At 44.5% G+C, this 15,000-nt stretch overlaps 1 protein-coding gene across 5 annotated transcripts in view; it reads right to left on the bottom strand.

Moving 5' to 3' along the window:
- LOC147025852 (myotubularin-related protein 13-like) overlaps positions 1 to 15,000 on the bottom strand; it is a 115,142-nt gene that overhangs the window by 49,153 nt on the left and 50,989 nt on the right. For all 5 annotated transcript variants that reach the window (XM_085880729.1, XM_085880731.1, XM_085880730.1 and 2 more), the window contains 7 exons: positions 14,939 to 15,000; positions 9,581 to 9,679; positions 5,838 to 6,033; positions 5,610 to 5,713; positions 4,360 to 4,509; positions 3,911 to 3,979; positions 3,325 to 3,471 (listed from right to left, as the gene is read on the bottom strand). The exon at positions 14,939 to 15,000 is cut by the window's right edge and continues 67 nt beyond it. In XM_085880729.1, coding sequence (XP_085736855.1) covers positions 3,325 to 3,471; positions 3,911 to 3,979; positions 4,360 to 4,509; positions 5,610 to 5,713; positions 5,838 to 6,033; positions 9,581 to 9,679; positions 14,939 to 15,000 — 827 coding nt within the window. The remainder of the gene's footprint in view (positions 1 to 3,324; positions 3,472 to 3,910; positions 3,980 to 4,359; positions 4,510 to 5,609; positions 5,714 to 5,837; positions 6,034 to 9,580; positions 9,680 to 14,938) is intronic.

The following is a 15,000-nucleotide window of genomic DNA, read 5'->3' as shown; positions in this document are numbered from 1 at the left end:
CCATGCCAAATCCAACGTCATCGCCCGAGTCGGGCGTCCCGACTGGCTCCGACCCCCCACATGGCCCGCCAGCCTGGGCCGGGCTACGGACTATGGGTAGACACTGGTGCAGCCCACCCACCTTACTACGTGACTCGCTCCACATGGCTGGTTTTGGGTAGACGCTGGTGCAGCAAGCCCACCTTACTGCGTGACTCGCTGCATATGTCTGGTTTCAGGTAGACGTTGGTGCATGGTTATGGTAGACGAGACGAGGCGAGGGGGAAAGCGAGGCAGAAGGCACCGTGGATCGTCACGCTGTGGTAAACGAGACGAGGGGCAATCGAGGCAGATTTACCTCAAAAAAGAAAAGGTGGGAATGAAATAAGAAGGGAAAAATGATTTGATAACCTCACTCTTAGCCCATCACAACGCACTCCCTTGTCTTCCCACTAAACAAAAGGAAGGGGGTCTATCTAAACGTATATTAATGGCATAACTGTCTCGGGACACCTATCTGTTGTATGCATGCGGTTCAGAGAACCGCAACAATATATCTCTATCTCTATCTCTATCTCTCTATATATCTCTCTCTCTCTCTCTCTCTCTCTCTCTCTCTCTCTCTCTCTCTCTCTCTCTCTCTCTCTCTCTCTCTCTCTCTCTCTCTCTCTCTCTCTCTCTCTCTCTCTCTCTCTCTCTCTCTCTCTCTCTCTCTCTCTCTCTCTCTCTCTCTCTCTCTCTCTCTCTCTCTCTCTCTCTCTCTCTCTCTCTCTCTCTCTCTCTCTCTCTCTCTCTCTCTCTCTCTCTCTCTCTCTCTCTCTCTCTCTCTCTCTCTCTCTCTCTCTCTCTCTCTCTCTCTCTCTCTCTCTCTCTCTCTCTCTCTCTCTCTCTCTCTCTCTCTCTCTCTCTCTCTCTCTCTCTCTCTCTCTCTCTCTCTCTCTCTCTCTCTCTCTCTCTCTCTCTCTCTCTCTCTCTCTCTCTCTCTCTCTCTCTCTCTCTCTCTCTCTCTCTCTCTCTCTCTCTCTCTCTCTCTCTCTCTCTCTCTCTCTCTCTCTCTCTCACACACACACACACACACACACACACACACACACACACACACACACACACACACACACACACACACACACACACACACACACACACACACACACACACACACACACACACACACACACACACACACACACACACACACACACACACACACACACACACACAGGAATTTTTGGGGTGGTTTATTAATCTTGCAAGTTCCCGAAAGAACACGGAACACCACTTGAACTCATAAAGTGGCAGCTCTGGTGTTAAGAGCGTACTTACATTGAAAACCGTTCAACAGAGGAAATTGAAACTTTACCATATGTTACATTACCATTTGACATAGATAGCACGTATTACTTGGATGACGCCCGCCCCTTCAGAACTTACATGGTGAATTAAACAAAGCCTATTGCCCAGAGACAATGTCACTTCCTTGTGTTCAAAATTAGAATCGCTGTAATCGCTTCAGCCTTTCTTGTGCTCGGCTAATAAAAAAGCGAAGAAGAAGAAGAAGTACAATTTGGCGTTTTAAAGTCTCTTTACAATTTAAATCTCCCGATTTATACTATTACTTTGGCGATCTATTCTGGCGTCTATATCAGCCTTGGTAGTTATGAAAACTTGAGAACGCGAATAAAAGCTACTTCGTAAAGGATTATGAATATACTCTATAGCAGACTTTTCAAAGTATAATTTGTACACATTGACCTCAGAAGTACACAACTTTGCCGCCAGAAGCAGTGCTGGATTAACCATAAGGCAGACAAGGCATGTGCCTTAGGACAAGCCAAAAATTTGGGCCAAAAATTCTTTTCACATTAAATATTTGTCTTTTTTTGTATTAAATATTTTGTTATTGAATCAGTTCATCTTTTGTCTGGGGTCCATTTCCATGAGCCCGAGATCTAATTTAAAATTTTCAGGCCATTCTCTAAAATTTCAAAATGTGCCTTAGGGCCAGCTGAGGCTAAATCCGGCACTGGCCAGAAGAGTTGGCTCGCACCAAGTCCTTCTCAAGACTGCATGGGGTATGTATTTTATGACTACCACCTCGTTTTATCAATGTAAAGTGCCTCGAGGCAGTTCCTTGTGAAAGGTGAAACAAATCATATTATTATTATTTGTCTTACCCTGAAGGGGATGCGGGACTATTGCAACACCCGTCTGTCCGTCTGTTTGTCTTGCCTGTCTACGTCCACATATGTTTGCTTTAAAAATGCTTTCTCTGCAACCGCTTATCCGATCGATGTGAAACTTCAAACATAAGAGAGACTCCCCATGGAAAATATTTAATTGCTAACGCTGATGTCATCGGCCACATGGTATGGCAGCCATATTGGATTGAAGGGAAAAATTTGGACATAATTTTCTCCGAAACCGCTCAACAAAAAAAAAATTGAAACTTGGCATATGGTCATCAACTTCCCCCCAGGGGTATATTGCATGATAATGATGATGTCATCAGTGAAGTGGTATTCCAGCCATAGTTGGTTGAATTGAAATCTTTATCCGAAAAAATCTGAAACTTCTTGTATCTGATCTATGACCGCGTGTGAGTGAAGAATTAAATTTATGAAGTTCATAATCCATGCCAAGAAACTATCCATAATCCATGACATAATAGGTTATGATACGGGTACAACGGTACATGGGCCATAATAGTAACGTGTTCAGTTAACGATGGTATTTTTGTTCAAAACGAATGTGCAAGGACAGACTATGTCATTCAAGATGACAAGTACCGTTATAGTTACGAGAAGCACCCACTCCCTACGCGAGCCGCCAAGGGGTGTCGTTATTTTTATGATTATTAATACCATTGCAGAGTACACATCCTGCAGGCAATCTTGTTCCAAGCATGCAACAGGTTCTTCTAATCATCTAATGCATACCATTATTTGGGCGGTGTATGGACAGCAGACGGCTGCCTCGATCGCTCCCGAAAATAAAATCAACCCGGGTTGGGTATATGAAGGGAAAAACATGCGTACTGCTTATGTGCATTTATAACACATTATGTTTAAAGAGCTTGGATCATTCCAATTGCACCCACACTCCCCAGCCCCCCCCCACCCCCAAAGGAAGAAAAGGCAAAGATGGGCAAAAAAATTGTTTTTTTTTTTCAAAACTTGACGGAATAAAACAGAACTTTCACATGCACAACTTCAGAGTACCCTCATTAATCCCTGAAAGTTTCAGCTTCCTATAGGTAAAATCCTCTCAGAGGAGTAGATGACACATACATACACATTACATACATAGTGTCTAAACTCCTCCCTAAATCAGAACTGTTCTTCTCACCTCCTTGTCTGCATTGGGAAGGTAGAGTGCGCGGATGTCTCGCTGCACATCATCGTAGAAGGAATATTCCCAGAAGAGAGAATTCATCCACACTGGGTGTTCTTGGACTCGTGTGTACAAGTATTGGATGACACCCAGGCAAAGTTTCTTGGAGATAAACAAGGAATTTATCGTGGCAGACCATGAGCGGTGTGGGGAGAGGATGGTGACAAAAAATGGGAAATTTCATATAAACACAAATAATAATAAAAATTTGCAAGATCTCAATAATCTGTCTTTGTCCACTTAGATTACAAAAGGCCCACAATGTCTCCCCTGAACTTAGATTGCAAAAGGTCTTCCTTTTATCATTACCAACATCCTTTGCTGTTGGGCGAGGGCACAAGGCTTTCTTGTACGATCTTACGTTCGGTCAAACTATCTGTCTTTCTTGTCGACCTGTCTTCCTCCCAAAACCAGGTCATTAGTTCACACTTTTCTGACATTTGTGGAGGTTATTGCCTGTCTGCTCAATCTAGCTCCCTCCTCGAGGCACATTGTTTTGCAATAGGAAGTTTAAATGTTGTCTCCCATTGCAGAAACATACCCGACAAAACGTCGTGATGAGGGGCAGAAGGGCAGCAGCCACACCATTCTCATCGGAACTCGAGCAGTCCTGAAAGCAGAGGTTTAAAATGACCCCAGCAGGGGATCATCGAAAATAGCTTCCAGCATCATTGCTGTGGCAAATGAAACACAATATGAATGGCAGAATGGCTTTTTCGTTGGTTGGTTCTGGGTTTGAGTACCGGTAAAAATGAATGGACCAATATTAACAATTTGTGTAGCACCTTCAGAGGGTGCAGCATCAGAGCTCACCATTTTTGGAGGGCCTGTGAAGTCAGCCATCACGGTCAACATTTATTCAAGGATACTAGCTAGCAAAGTTAGCTCTTTATACATATTTCCTTGCAAACTTCACCCTGAACTTGAGAAATTAATGAAACATCTTCCAAGATCATTTGGAGGTGAAAAACGTGACGAGCTGTGACATACTTTGAGTGCACCGTTCACCAAGCGAACTACGTAATCAAACTGCTGGTGCTCCAGCACATTGCGATTCTCATGTGCATACTCGGCCAGCTTGCGAGTCAACAGCCGACGAGCTGTTGGGCTCTGCATTGCACGCAACGTCGCTGGGAGACTCTGAGGATGGGCAGAGTAAGAGGTGATCAAGATGGTGGGTTTTTCTTTTTTGAGTGATGCTATTACAATGCATCTTTGTTTTTCTATGGACCAATATATAGGCTATTTGCAGAAAGCAATGAGAGGAGAGAGAGAGAGAAAGGAGAGGAAGAGGAAGAGGAAGAGGAAGAGGGAGAGGGAGAGGGAGAGGGAGAGGGATAGGGAGAGGAGAGGAGAGAGAGAGGAGACGGAGGAGAGGAGACGGAGGAGAGGAGACGGAGGAGAGGAGACGGAGGAGAGGAGACGGAGGAGAGGAGACAGAGGAGAGGAGACGGAGGGAGACAGAGACAGAGACAGAGACAGAGACAGAGAGAGAGAGAGACAGAGAGAGAGACAGAGAGAGAGACAGAGACAGAGACAGAGACAGAGACAGAGACAGAGACGGAGAGAGAGAGAGAGAGAGAGAGAGAGAGAGAGAGAGAGAGAGAGAGAGAGAGAGAGCCAGAGACAGAGGACAGAGACAGAGGAGAGAGATAAAGAGAGACAGAGAGCGAGAGAAACAGAGAAAGAAGGAGAAAGAGAAGGAGGAAGAGAAGGAGAAAAAGAAGGAGGAAAAAAAGGAGAAAGAGAAGGAGAAAGAGAAGGAGAAAGAGAAGGAGAAAGAGAAGGAGAAAGAGAAGGAGAAAGAGAAGGAGAAAGAGAAGGAGAAAGAGAAGGAGAAAGAGAAGGAGAAAGAGAAGAAGAAAGAGAAGGAGAAAGAGAAGGAGAAGGAGAAGGAGAAAGAGAAGGAAAAAAAGAAGGAGAAAGAGAAGGAGAAAGAGAAGAAGAAAGAGAAGGAGAAAGAGAAGGAGAAAGAGAAGGAGAAAGAGAAGGAGAAAGAGAAGGAGAAAGAGAAGGAGAAAGAGAAGGAGAAAGAGAAGGAGAAAGAGAAGGAGAAAGAGAAGGAGAAAGAGAAGGAGAAAGAGAAGGAGAAAGAGAAGGAGAAAGAGAAGGAGAAAGAGAAGGAGAAAGAGAAGGAGAAAGAGAAGGAGAAAGAGAAGGAGAAAGAGAAGGAGAAGGAGAAGGAGAAGGAGAAGGAGAAGGAGACAGAGACAGAGATGGAAAGAGAGAGAGAGACAAACCTTTTTGACTTCAAGCATTTTGTTTTCAAAGATGCTGGAAATGCAGCTGCTGACAACTTCCAATCTTCGGGAACTGTTTCCGCAACAAGACATCTGAATAGATCCTGCACAAGGAGTAAAAGTTGTGATTATGTATTTTTGGGGGTTTTTTTTTGCACTTTTTAACAATCTTAACCATGGACATTTGTGAGCCCAAACCTTCCCAAGTTTACAGACTACCTGCCATACCAAGAGGGCGTCCAGGAGGGACAATGGCTTTTTTCTCAACAGGAGTCATCTCTGGCAGTGGGGAGGTGCACTGTTTGAGAACATCGTGGATCACCTCCGGCTTGAGATAGGGAAACACTGGGAGATGTAGGCGCAGGTATGCACCATCTGTAGGTTGAGGAATCTTCTGCTGTGGTGGCTGAGGACTTGGGTTCTCCTTTATTGGTGAAAAATAAATATTAATAAAAATTACACACAAAGGACAACATTCAAACAAAAGTATCTGGATCTAGATCTTCACCAAAATCTAATCAATTAGTCCTCATCACAAACCCAACCTGTCCACTAAGTTTTGTCCGAATCAGTCCAAACGTTTTTGAGATATCCTGCTCACAGAAAAAGACAGACAAACAGGAGTGAAAATATAACCTTCGTCCACCTTCGGTGGCGGAAGTATATATTGACAATATTGCGTAGGAAAAACAAGTCTTAGTAAATGTGTTCGTCTCCACCAAGTATATCTTCAGTATCATCAAAAAAAACTACCTCATCAACACAGTCGTCTTCCAGGGAAAGGCCTTCCAAATTGAATGACTTGCTCACAAGGTCTAACCTTCATCATTTAGAACTGCAATGTCCTGAGTCATCACTTCGTAGTAGACGCAAAGCAGAAACGGGAAAAAAACATTTGCAGAATCCTTTAATTTGCACCTCATCAACATCTTGGATAAATTTCACGAAAACTTTGAGTGCTTTGAATGGATTATTGGGAAATTTACAGTAAAAACTAGAACAGCACTTGGTAGAGTTTTACCTCTGCCAAGCTGAACAATTTACTTTTTGGATCCCACTGATAGGCCGGATCTGCATCCGAATCTTCACCAAAATCAAATCAAATCAATTGGTCCTTGTTACACACCCAACATGTCCACAAAGTTTTGTCCGAATCCATCAATAACTTTTTGAGATATCCTGTTCACAGACAAACGAATAAACAAAGGCAAACAGACAGGGGTGAAAACAATAACCCCAGCCACTCTTGGTGGTGGAGGTAAATCTTCTTCTTCTTCTTCTTCTATGCTACGGTATCAGCCTACTTCAAATGGGGTCGCTGACACGGATTCTGCTCCACCATTTGGGTTGATCATATACGCATTTTTTTTTTTAGTCACACCTTTCTCCTTCATGTCCGCTTCCACACAATCACTCCATCTCCTCTTCGATCTGCCTCGCCGTCTCTTTCCAAGTGGTATTATTCTCATCATCTTTCTACCCACATACTCTTCATCATTTCTCATCAGATGCCCATACCATCTCAATCTAGTTCCCTGTACCTTCGTAGATGCTTCAACCACCTTCACAGCTCCTCTGATGTATTCGTTCCTCACATGGTCTTCTCATGTTACACCACACAACCATCTCAGCCACATCTATTCTTTCCTCCAACCTTCTTATCATCGGTCATGTCGACATGCCGTACAACAGCGCCGGCCTCACGACCGTTCTGCACACCTTTCCCTTCAGTCTCATCAGCATCTTTCCATCACAAAGCACTCCTGAAACCTTCTTCCAGTTACTCCAGCCTGCCTGTATCTTGATACTCATCTCCCCATCCAACTCAACATCCTGCTGCACCATTGATCCCAGGTACTTAAACTTCTGCACCTCCTCGATATTTTCCCCTTGCATCATCAATCCGTTTCCCTCGACTTCTTCACTACTCACTGTACATCTCATGTACTCCATCTGACTGACTAATCCTCAAGCCCTGATCTTCCAATGCCTTCCTCCATTCTTCCAATATAAATTCTTCCTCTCCCTTACTTTCGGCACACAATACTAAGTCATCCGCAAACAGCATGCAAAATGGTGCCTGCGTTCTCACATCAACTGCTAGAACATCCATAACCATAACAAACAAAACTACAAGTGCACTCGGTAGAGCGCATACCTCCACCCGTAATGCCTGATCCAAGAGAACATATCTGGCCGAATACATTTTTGAAATATCATGATATACAGTACTGTATCGTTTTTTGAGATATCATGCTTCATATCGTTTTTGAGTATCTCTCATATCTCTCAATGGTGAAGAATCACTTTAAAAATTCTAGTAGTTGGATCCAGATCTGGATCTTCACCAAAATCTAATCAGTTCATCCTTGTCACACACCCAACCTGTCCACAAATTTCATCCGGATCCATCCACAACTTTTTGAGACATCCTGCACAAACACACAGACAAACAAACAGAGAGAAAGGGGTGAAAGCATAACCTCCTTCACCTTTGGTGGCAGAGGTACTAAAGGGCTTAATGCAAAGCCTTGATGTACACTGACTTCCAGCATGAAACTATCTGTCACTCCAACACTGGTCCTCGCTTGTGTGGAGCACCTATTGTACATATACTGGATCACCTTCACATACTTCTCTGGCACAGATCTCTCTTTCAAACAGTTCCACAACCCTGGTCACAGCATTCTAGAATAGGCCTTTTCCAAATCAGTAAACACCAAATGTAGATCCTTCTGTACTTCTCCACACTTTTCAACCATCTGTCTAAGAGCAAAAATCATGTCCACAGTGCTCCTGCCTGGCATGAATCCAAATTGCTCTTCACTGACCATCACTTCCTCCCTCAATATTTTCTCAACAATTCATTCCCAGATCTTCATTGCATGTGACATTAGTTTGATGCCTCATCAGTCATTGTTGTGCACTTGCACATCTCCTTTCTGCTTGTAAATTGGGGCCAACATACTTTCTCTCCACTCATTTGGCATTTCTTCTTCTTCATAAATGTTCCTGAACAGCTGTAGCAAGAAGTCAACACCCTCTTCACCAAACACCTTCCACACTTCAACAGGTATCCCATCTGGTCCAACTGCCTTCCCATTCTTCATTCTCACGAATGCTCTACCTACCCTCCTCCTTCTGGATGGTTCTTATTCCTTGGTTTGCAGCAGGGTTGACTCTGAATTATTGCATTCTCCTCATTTAGCAATTTCTCAAAGTATGTTCTCCATCTCTTCTTTATCACCACATCATCTCTCAGCACAGTGTTGTCCTCACTTTTGATCAGTCTCATCTGGGAGATATCTTTGGATGCACTGTCTCTGGCTTTCACAATTCTGAAGATATTCTTCTGTCCCTCCTGTGTATCCAAATTGTCATACATCCTTCTGCAGGCTTATGCCTTTAAAACCACTTTCTTTATTTTCTTATTTGCTATCCTAAACTCATCTTGACTCTGTTGGTCATTGACCTCACCCCACTTCATTTTTCGTTTCCATTTTCTCCCGAATCACCTTCTGTACTTCCCTATCCCACCACCAGGTCTCATTATCACCTTTTCACTTACCTGTAATCATCCACAAAATCTTTTTTCCCGCCTTCCTGATCTCGTCGGAAATCTTCTCTCACCCAGAACTCCCTTTTCATACTGCCTCTGCTATCATCCCTCTCAAGACTCATTTAGCAAACACTTCCCTGTTCTCCTCGTCTCCCAGTTGTACGCAAATGCAGAGGTAAATGTAAAAGAGTAAAGTAATGAAAACGTAAGAGAATAAGGAAGAACACCATGTATGACTGTCAGGCTTTGCATTGGTATTGAAAAGTCTTAAACTGTGCCAAACTGTTCATGTCCCAGTAATTTATGCACGTGTCAGAAAACAAACAAACCTATTCTGCCCTTTGTGTGCATCAATGCAGGATGCTAGTCCTCCGAAATAAACTGTACGTAGCCATACGTGTGTGGGTCTTACATTTGCGTACAATGGCTGTGCCAAGTCGGAGACATGCCTCAAAATTTTTTGTTTGTCTCCTTCTTCAGCACGCATCCTCTCGACGTCATTAGCGACCACCTGCAACAACAGATACAATCTGTATCAAAAACAAGATTTTTTTCATTCATTGAGGTACACCATTCAGAAGATTTAATGCAAGATCAGTGGTATTATATGTACCAAGCACATTCAAACATCAGGAATATCAAATAATATATTGTTACGAATTTACCGCCCGCCCAGCGTGCGAACAGCCGCTTTAGCCGATGGCAGCCGTCTCGCCCACTGGACGGACAATTCAGTCACAACTTTCCGGAACAACGCCGAAAACCAGTCACGGGTGTGCTCCAATGCGCACACCACGGCCTAGTCAATGTGCTACCCGCGCGCGACAGGGTCAATCTCCGAATTAATCGATATACCTAAGTATTCGCACGGGCAGCCTACCGAGAGACCGTACCTCAGCGAGGCCTGCTCGGACACGAACCACTTAAGCGGTTCGTTCCGTTCTGGGATAACCGAGTGGTGTATTATCGCGAGACCTTGCTGGACCAAATTCTTTTATTGGCTATTAAAAAGCCCGCTATTATTCCGAGAGCAAGATAGCAGTTCAATTGGGGAAAAAGGACACGACGAACGGGTTAACATTCACACAAGGACATTTATTTATAATGCACGCATGCAGGCATGCACGTATACATTTATGCAAGGCAAAGAAAAGCACGACAAGAAGAACTACAACCGTCTATTATTATTATTTACAAGCACTTACACAGTTCTACTTGCGGGACATGGCACCACAACATTCACACAAATAAAAGCAAAGAAAGACCCCCTCAAAGGCAAGGGAGTCAAACTGGACCCGTAGGCCTTTATGTCCAAGGAGCTTGGTTGACCGAAGGAACTCCAAGAGGCCGCCGCAGGTTACGTTCACCCTCGTGGTGACTTGGTTGGGTGACCCTCCGTGGACTCTCTCAAGCTCCTCACCGACTGCGGGGACTCCAGGCTCGAACGCGGCTGCCCACAACTCCACACTTCCGAGACCTCCACCGACTCGATGCTCCACCCAGACCGAGACCTCCACCGACTCGATGCTCCACCCAGACCGAGACCTCCACCGACTCGATGCTCCACCCAGACCGAGACCTCCACCGACTCGATTTTCCACCCAGACCAAGACCTCCACAGACCCGACCAACAACCAACCCATAGACCAAGACAGCTCGACCGACGCTCGACAGCCCCCTTCGCTCTTCCAGCACGGGCTTTTATCCCCCTTAGCTTCCTGCCCCGCCCTCCTTCCAGCTCCTGCGGGAAACTTCCAGAAGGGGGGCGTTTTCCTCGTGGGTCGGGGTTTTTCGTAGCAGTCATTTCTAGTCGCTCTTCTTTATTCTCCCTCCACTCGCCCCTCCCCCGTCCCGAAGCGCGGGAAAGCAAGAGGAAAAATCCGTGCGTTATCGGAACGCCTTCTTCTTTCTCCATGGCAGAGACGGTTTTTGATGCAGAGAAGGTTGTAGCGTGGTTGTGGAGATGGTGATTGGTGGTGTGGTTGGTGCTTGAGGTGATCGTTGTTGTTGTAATGGTGGCATGGTTGGGCGCTTGTGGAAAAGGTGGTTGGTGGTGTGGTTGGTGGTTTAGGTGATCGTGGTTGTGGTAATGGTAGCGTGGTTGGCGTTGTGTGGTGGTCGTGAGGGTGGTGTGGTTGGGCGCTTGTGGAAAAGGTGGTTGGTGGTGTGGTTGGTCCAAAATAATGACAGCGAAAGAAAAACGGCTACCTCAAAGATCACAGCCCTGTCCACACAAATAAGTCCCATTAAACAACGGTGGGGAAGTCTAACTGAACACGGACTTATCGGCATAACTGAACCAAGGACCTATATGGTGTTCTGCGAATTTCCACAGCCGTAACACTGTACTCACTTTGAAGATGAAAGCTTAATGAGAGATTATGATAATGAGTAGAGTACCCATCCTCTGGGTGGCTAGAGTTTGTGTATTACTTGCTCAAAAAAGGTATAGTCTGTATTTTGCAAGAAGACTTGTAGATGTTGTGTGGTGTGTGTCGAAAAAGTTCTCGATGGTCTAAACTCTCAAGGGTACGTTCCAACAGTAGTTAGGGTCAAAAGGGAATAAAGGATCAAATCTTCAAAGGATGTAAATGTCTATGGAGTCTAAAGGCATCTAAAGGGATGGATCTAAAGTGTCTAAAGCTCTAAATGGTCAAGGGTCGAAGCAGTCTAATGGAGTGTAAAGTCTAAAGGGTTCAAGAGGGTCTATAGCAGTAGTATCTAACCAGTTGATCGCGATAGACAGTTCGATCCCAAAGTCGTAGACAGTCGATCTTAAAAATAAAAAAAATTTCAATATAGAGAGTGGGAAAAGCTGAGATTCTGTATGGAGGTTGTATTTAAAACAGGTGGTGGCTGTGGGTTGCAAATGAAAGCTGCTGGAGAGTTTAAAAAAAAATAGCTACATGTTGGTGCACAGGCCAATCAGAAATTATTTGCATTTAAACGAACCAATTATCCCATCTATGATGCAGACACTGTACTGCCGCGGCCACCGTACAGTTGTCAGATGCTCATTGCCTGTTGTCGAACTGCCGAAACAGGGAATAAGCTGGGCTTTTCATTTTCATCTTTTCTTTCTAAGATTCATTTCCGAAAGCCAAAATGACGAGCGAGGAGCCAGGGCCACCCAAGAAGAGGGCAAAAACCTACAATTTCCACCAGGAATGGGAAAGTGAATTTCTTTTTACAAACAACAAAGACAAGAGCTTCTGTCTCATTTGCCACCAGAGTGCAGCCTTGAGTAAAAGAGGTAATTTGGAATGGTATCACAAGACAATGCATGCAAAATTTCAAGCAAATTTTCCTTTAAACAGCGTGATTCAGACAAAGAAAGTTGGGGAGTAAAAGAGGAACCCAAACGCAATTTTTTTTTTCTGAAAACCATGAAGAATCGTTAATCACGGTCTAATTTGAAGAGAAAAAAAACTGAAATTATTTTTTTGCCAATCACAAAGTGTCTAAAAAAGCTGGAGAGTGTCAATTTTCGATTTTGCCAGTGACGTCACATCTGGAAGCCATATTGATCAGAATAGCGGCTTTGCATCGAGAAACAGTGCAGGTCAAGCTCGGATTCAGATAGTAATTCCACCGTCATCAGTAATTCTGAAGGTTCTCAGTATGTTGAAAGTGATCATTGGGATTTTGAAGAAACAGTTGGAGACAAAATTAGTGATGGAAATGCTTTCGGGGGAATTGTGGAGCCGAAATGATTTGAGCCTTGTGCGAGCGATTCAGAGGAAAAAGGTAGAAGTGAAGATGGAGGTGTTAAAAAGATCAAAACGCCGGTCACATATTAACTACAGCTTGGTGGAGTTTGCGTTTTGTTCAATTGATGGTTTCTAAGGGAGGAATTTTGTGTCATTTGACAAATCAGTTCATATTGTTGCGGGTCAGAGGTCGGGTGAGAAGACCACCAGGGGGACAAGCTATCTGGGGTTCCCACCAGACTCCCCGGAATTGCAGGCCGTCGCACACGGATAATTCCGTGACGCGGCAGGTCGCTAACCGACCGTGAACGCCAATAACTCAACCATGTGACTTAGGGTCCTCCGTCTAGTTTATCCGGTTACCTAAAAAATAATCGCGTGATCTAATTCCTGGGGGACACGCCTTGTCTAAACCGGATAACTTTACCAAATCAGATGCAGCCGAGCGACACTGCCAAGGACGTACCGGCTAAAAGGAACGGATCGTTGGGAATAAAGTCCTGGCTTGGTTAGGATACGGACCATGCCAGATCAATGAAAGAAAAAACAAAAACAAGCTGGGAACATTTCTACAAAAGGATTTATTAACAGGCAGGCGAGGAAAGGTATGTGGCACAATTAATAGAGTTTATTGTTGAATGGAAGCAGGGAGGATTGGGACCATACTCTGTGCAGAGCGTTGGTGCTGCGAAAGCAGTCTCCTTGGCTATTGGGTACAATCCTGGACGGGTCACCACTCTGACACAGTATACCAACATGCTGGCACTCATTTTGCCAACCTCGGAAGGATGACAGGCCGAGTGAATCCCACCTGGTATTAATTCAACAGCTGAGCGGGATTTGAACTCAGGACCCTAGGATCCAAAGCCCACCATCCTAACCATTAAGCCAACATCAGACATATGTAAGCAGGGAAAGGAAGAAAAGTGTGGTGTGACAATAATACAGGCAACTTACCAAAGCAGAGACAGAGCAGAGTTATCCCCATGTAATTCTGCTACACTCTTAACTTAAACGAGGACAGGCACCATGACTGACACACACACACACACACACACACACACACACACACACACACACACACACACACACACACACACACACACACACACACACACACACACACACACACACACACACACACACACACACACACACCTTAATCAGAAGGGGATGCAAGACCAGAAAGGAAGCGGCAGAGACAGAGACGAACGACCTATTGGCGACGGGATGGTGAAGTGATAGGCCCATAGACTCAGCTTCATCGTGAGAAATTCCAATGATATTGAAGGCTATCGTTTCCATGGTGTCAAGTTGAGCAAGGTGTGAGGCAGGGGAACCAGCCCAGAAGGGAGTGCAGTGTTCCATCAAGCTGTGGATGAAGGCCTTATAAGTAGATAGGAACTCAGGTGTGCCAAGGAAGGACTTTGCATGACGGAGGATGCCCAGTCGGCGACTGGCTTTGGAGGCCAACTTTGAAATGTGGTTTGCCCAAAAAAGATCATGGCTGATAGTGAGACGCAGGAGTTTGAATGACTGAACTTCCTCAAGAGGATAAGGGGTCTTTAAGGGCCTTTGAGGGTCTTGGGAGTCTTATGGGTGATAGGGGTCTTCAGGTTCTAAAGGGTTTAACAGGGCCTATCGGGTATCAAGAGGTCTAAAGGATGTAAATGTCGAACGGCATCTAAAGGGTATTCAAAGGTCTAAGGGGTCTAGCAGCCTAAAGTATCGAAAAGTTTAAAAGGTACCTTCCAATAGTTTGTAATCAATAGAATTGATAGACGTAGTCATAGTGCAACTGACATTCAAACAGAACGTAATTAAGAGACATATAGTAACGTGTTCGTGGCTGGATATACACTTGCTCCATTCTATATATTGCAGGAAAACAAAATGCAATTCCAAATATTTTTTGGCATTATTATATCAAAATTGGTCTTAAAGCAATTCACCAGAACAAGAGTCCCCTGTAATCATTTGCTGAGAGAACAGACAAATGGCTGACAAGCTCTTATGAAAAATTGTGCATCACACCGCAAAAAGGGGGAAAAAAAATTCACCTCGTCAAAAATGTCACACGAGCGCCAAGGAAAGCCCCGTTCTGAGATGAATCGACCAAAAG

Source organism: Eptatretus burgeri, chromosome 5, assembly GCF_056783735.1.
Source record: "Eptatretus burgeri isolate ZD-2024b chromosome 5, Ebu_testis_v1, whole genome shotgun sequence".
Taxonomy (NCBI): Eukaryota; Metazoa; Chordata; class Myxini; order Myxiniformes; family Myxinidae; genus Eptatretus; species Eptatretus burgeri.
Note: the sequence above shows the minus strand (reverse complement) of the source record. Positions and strands in the feature narration are given on the sequence as shown.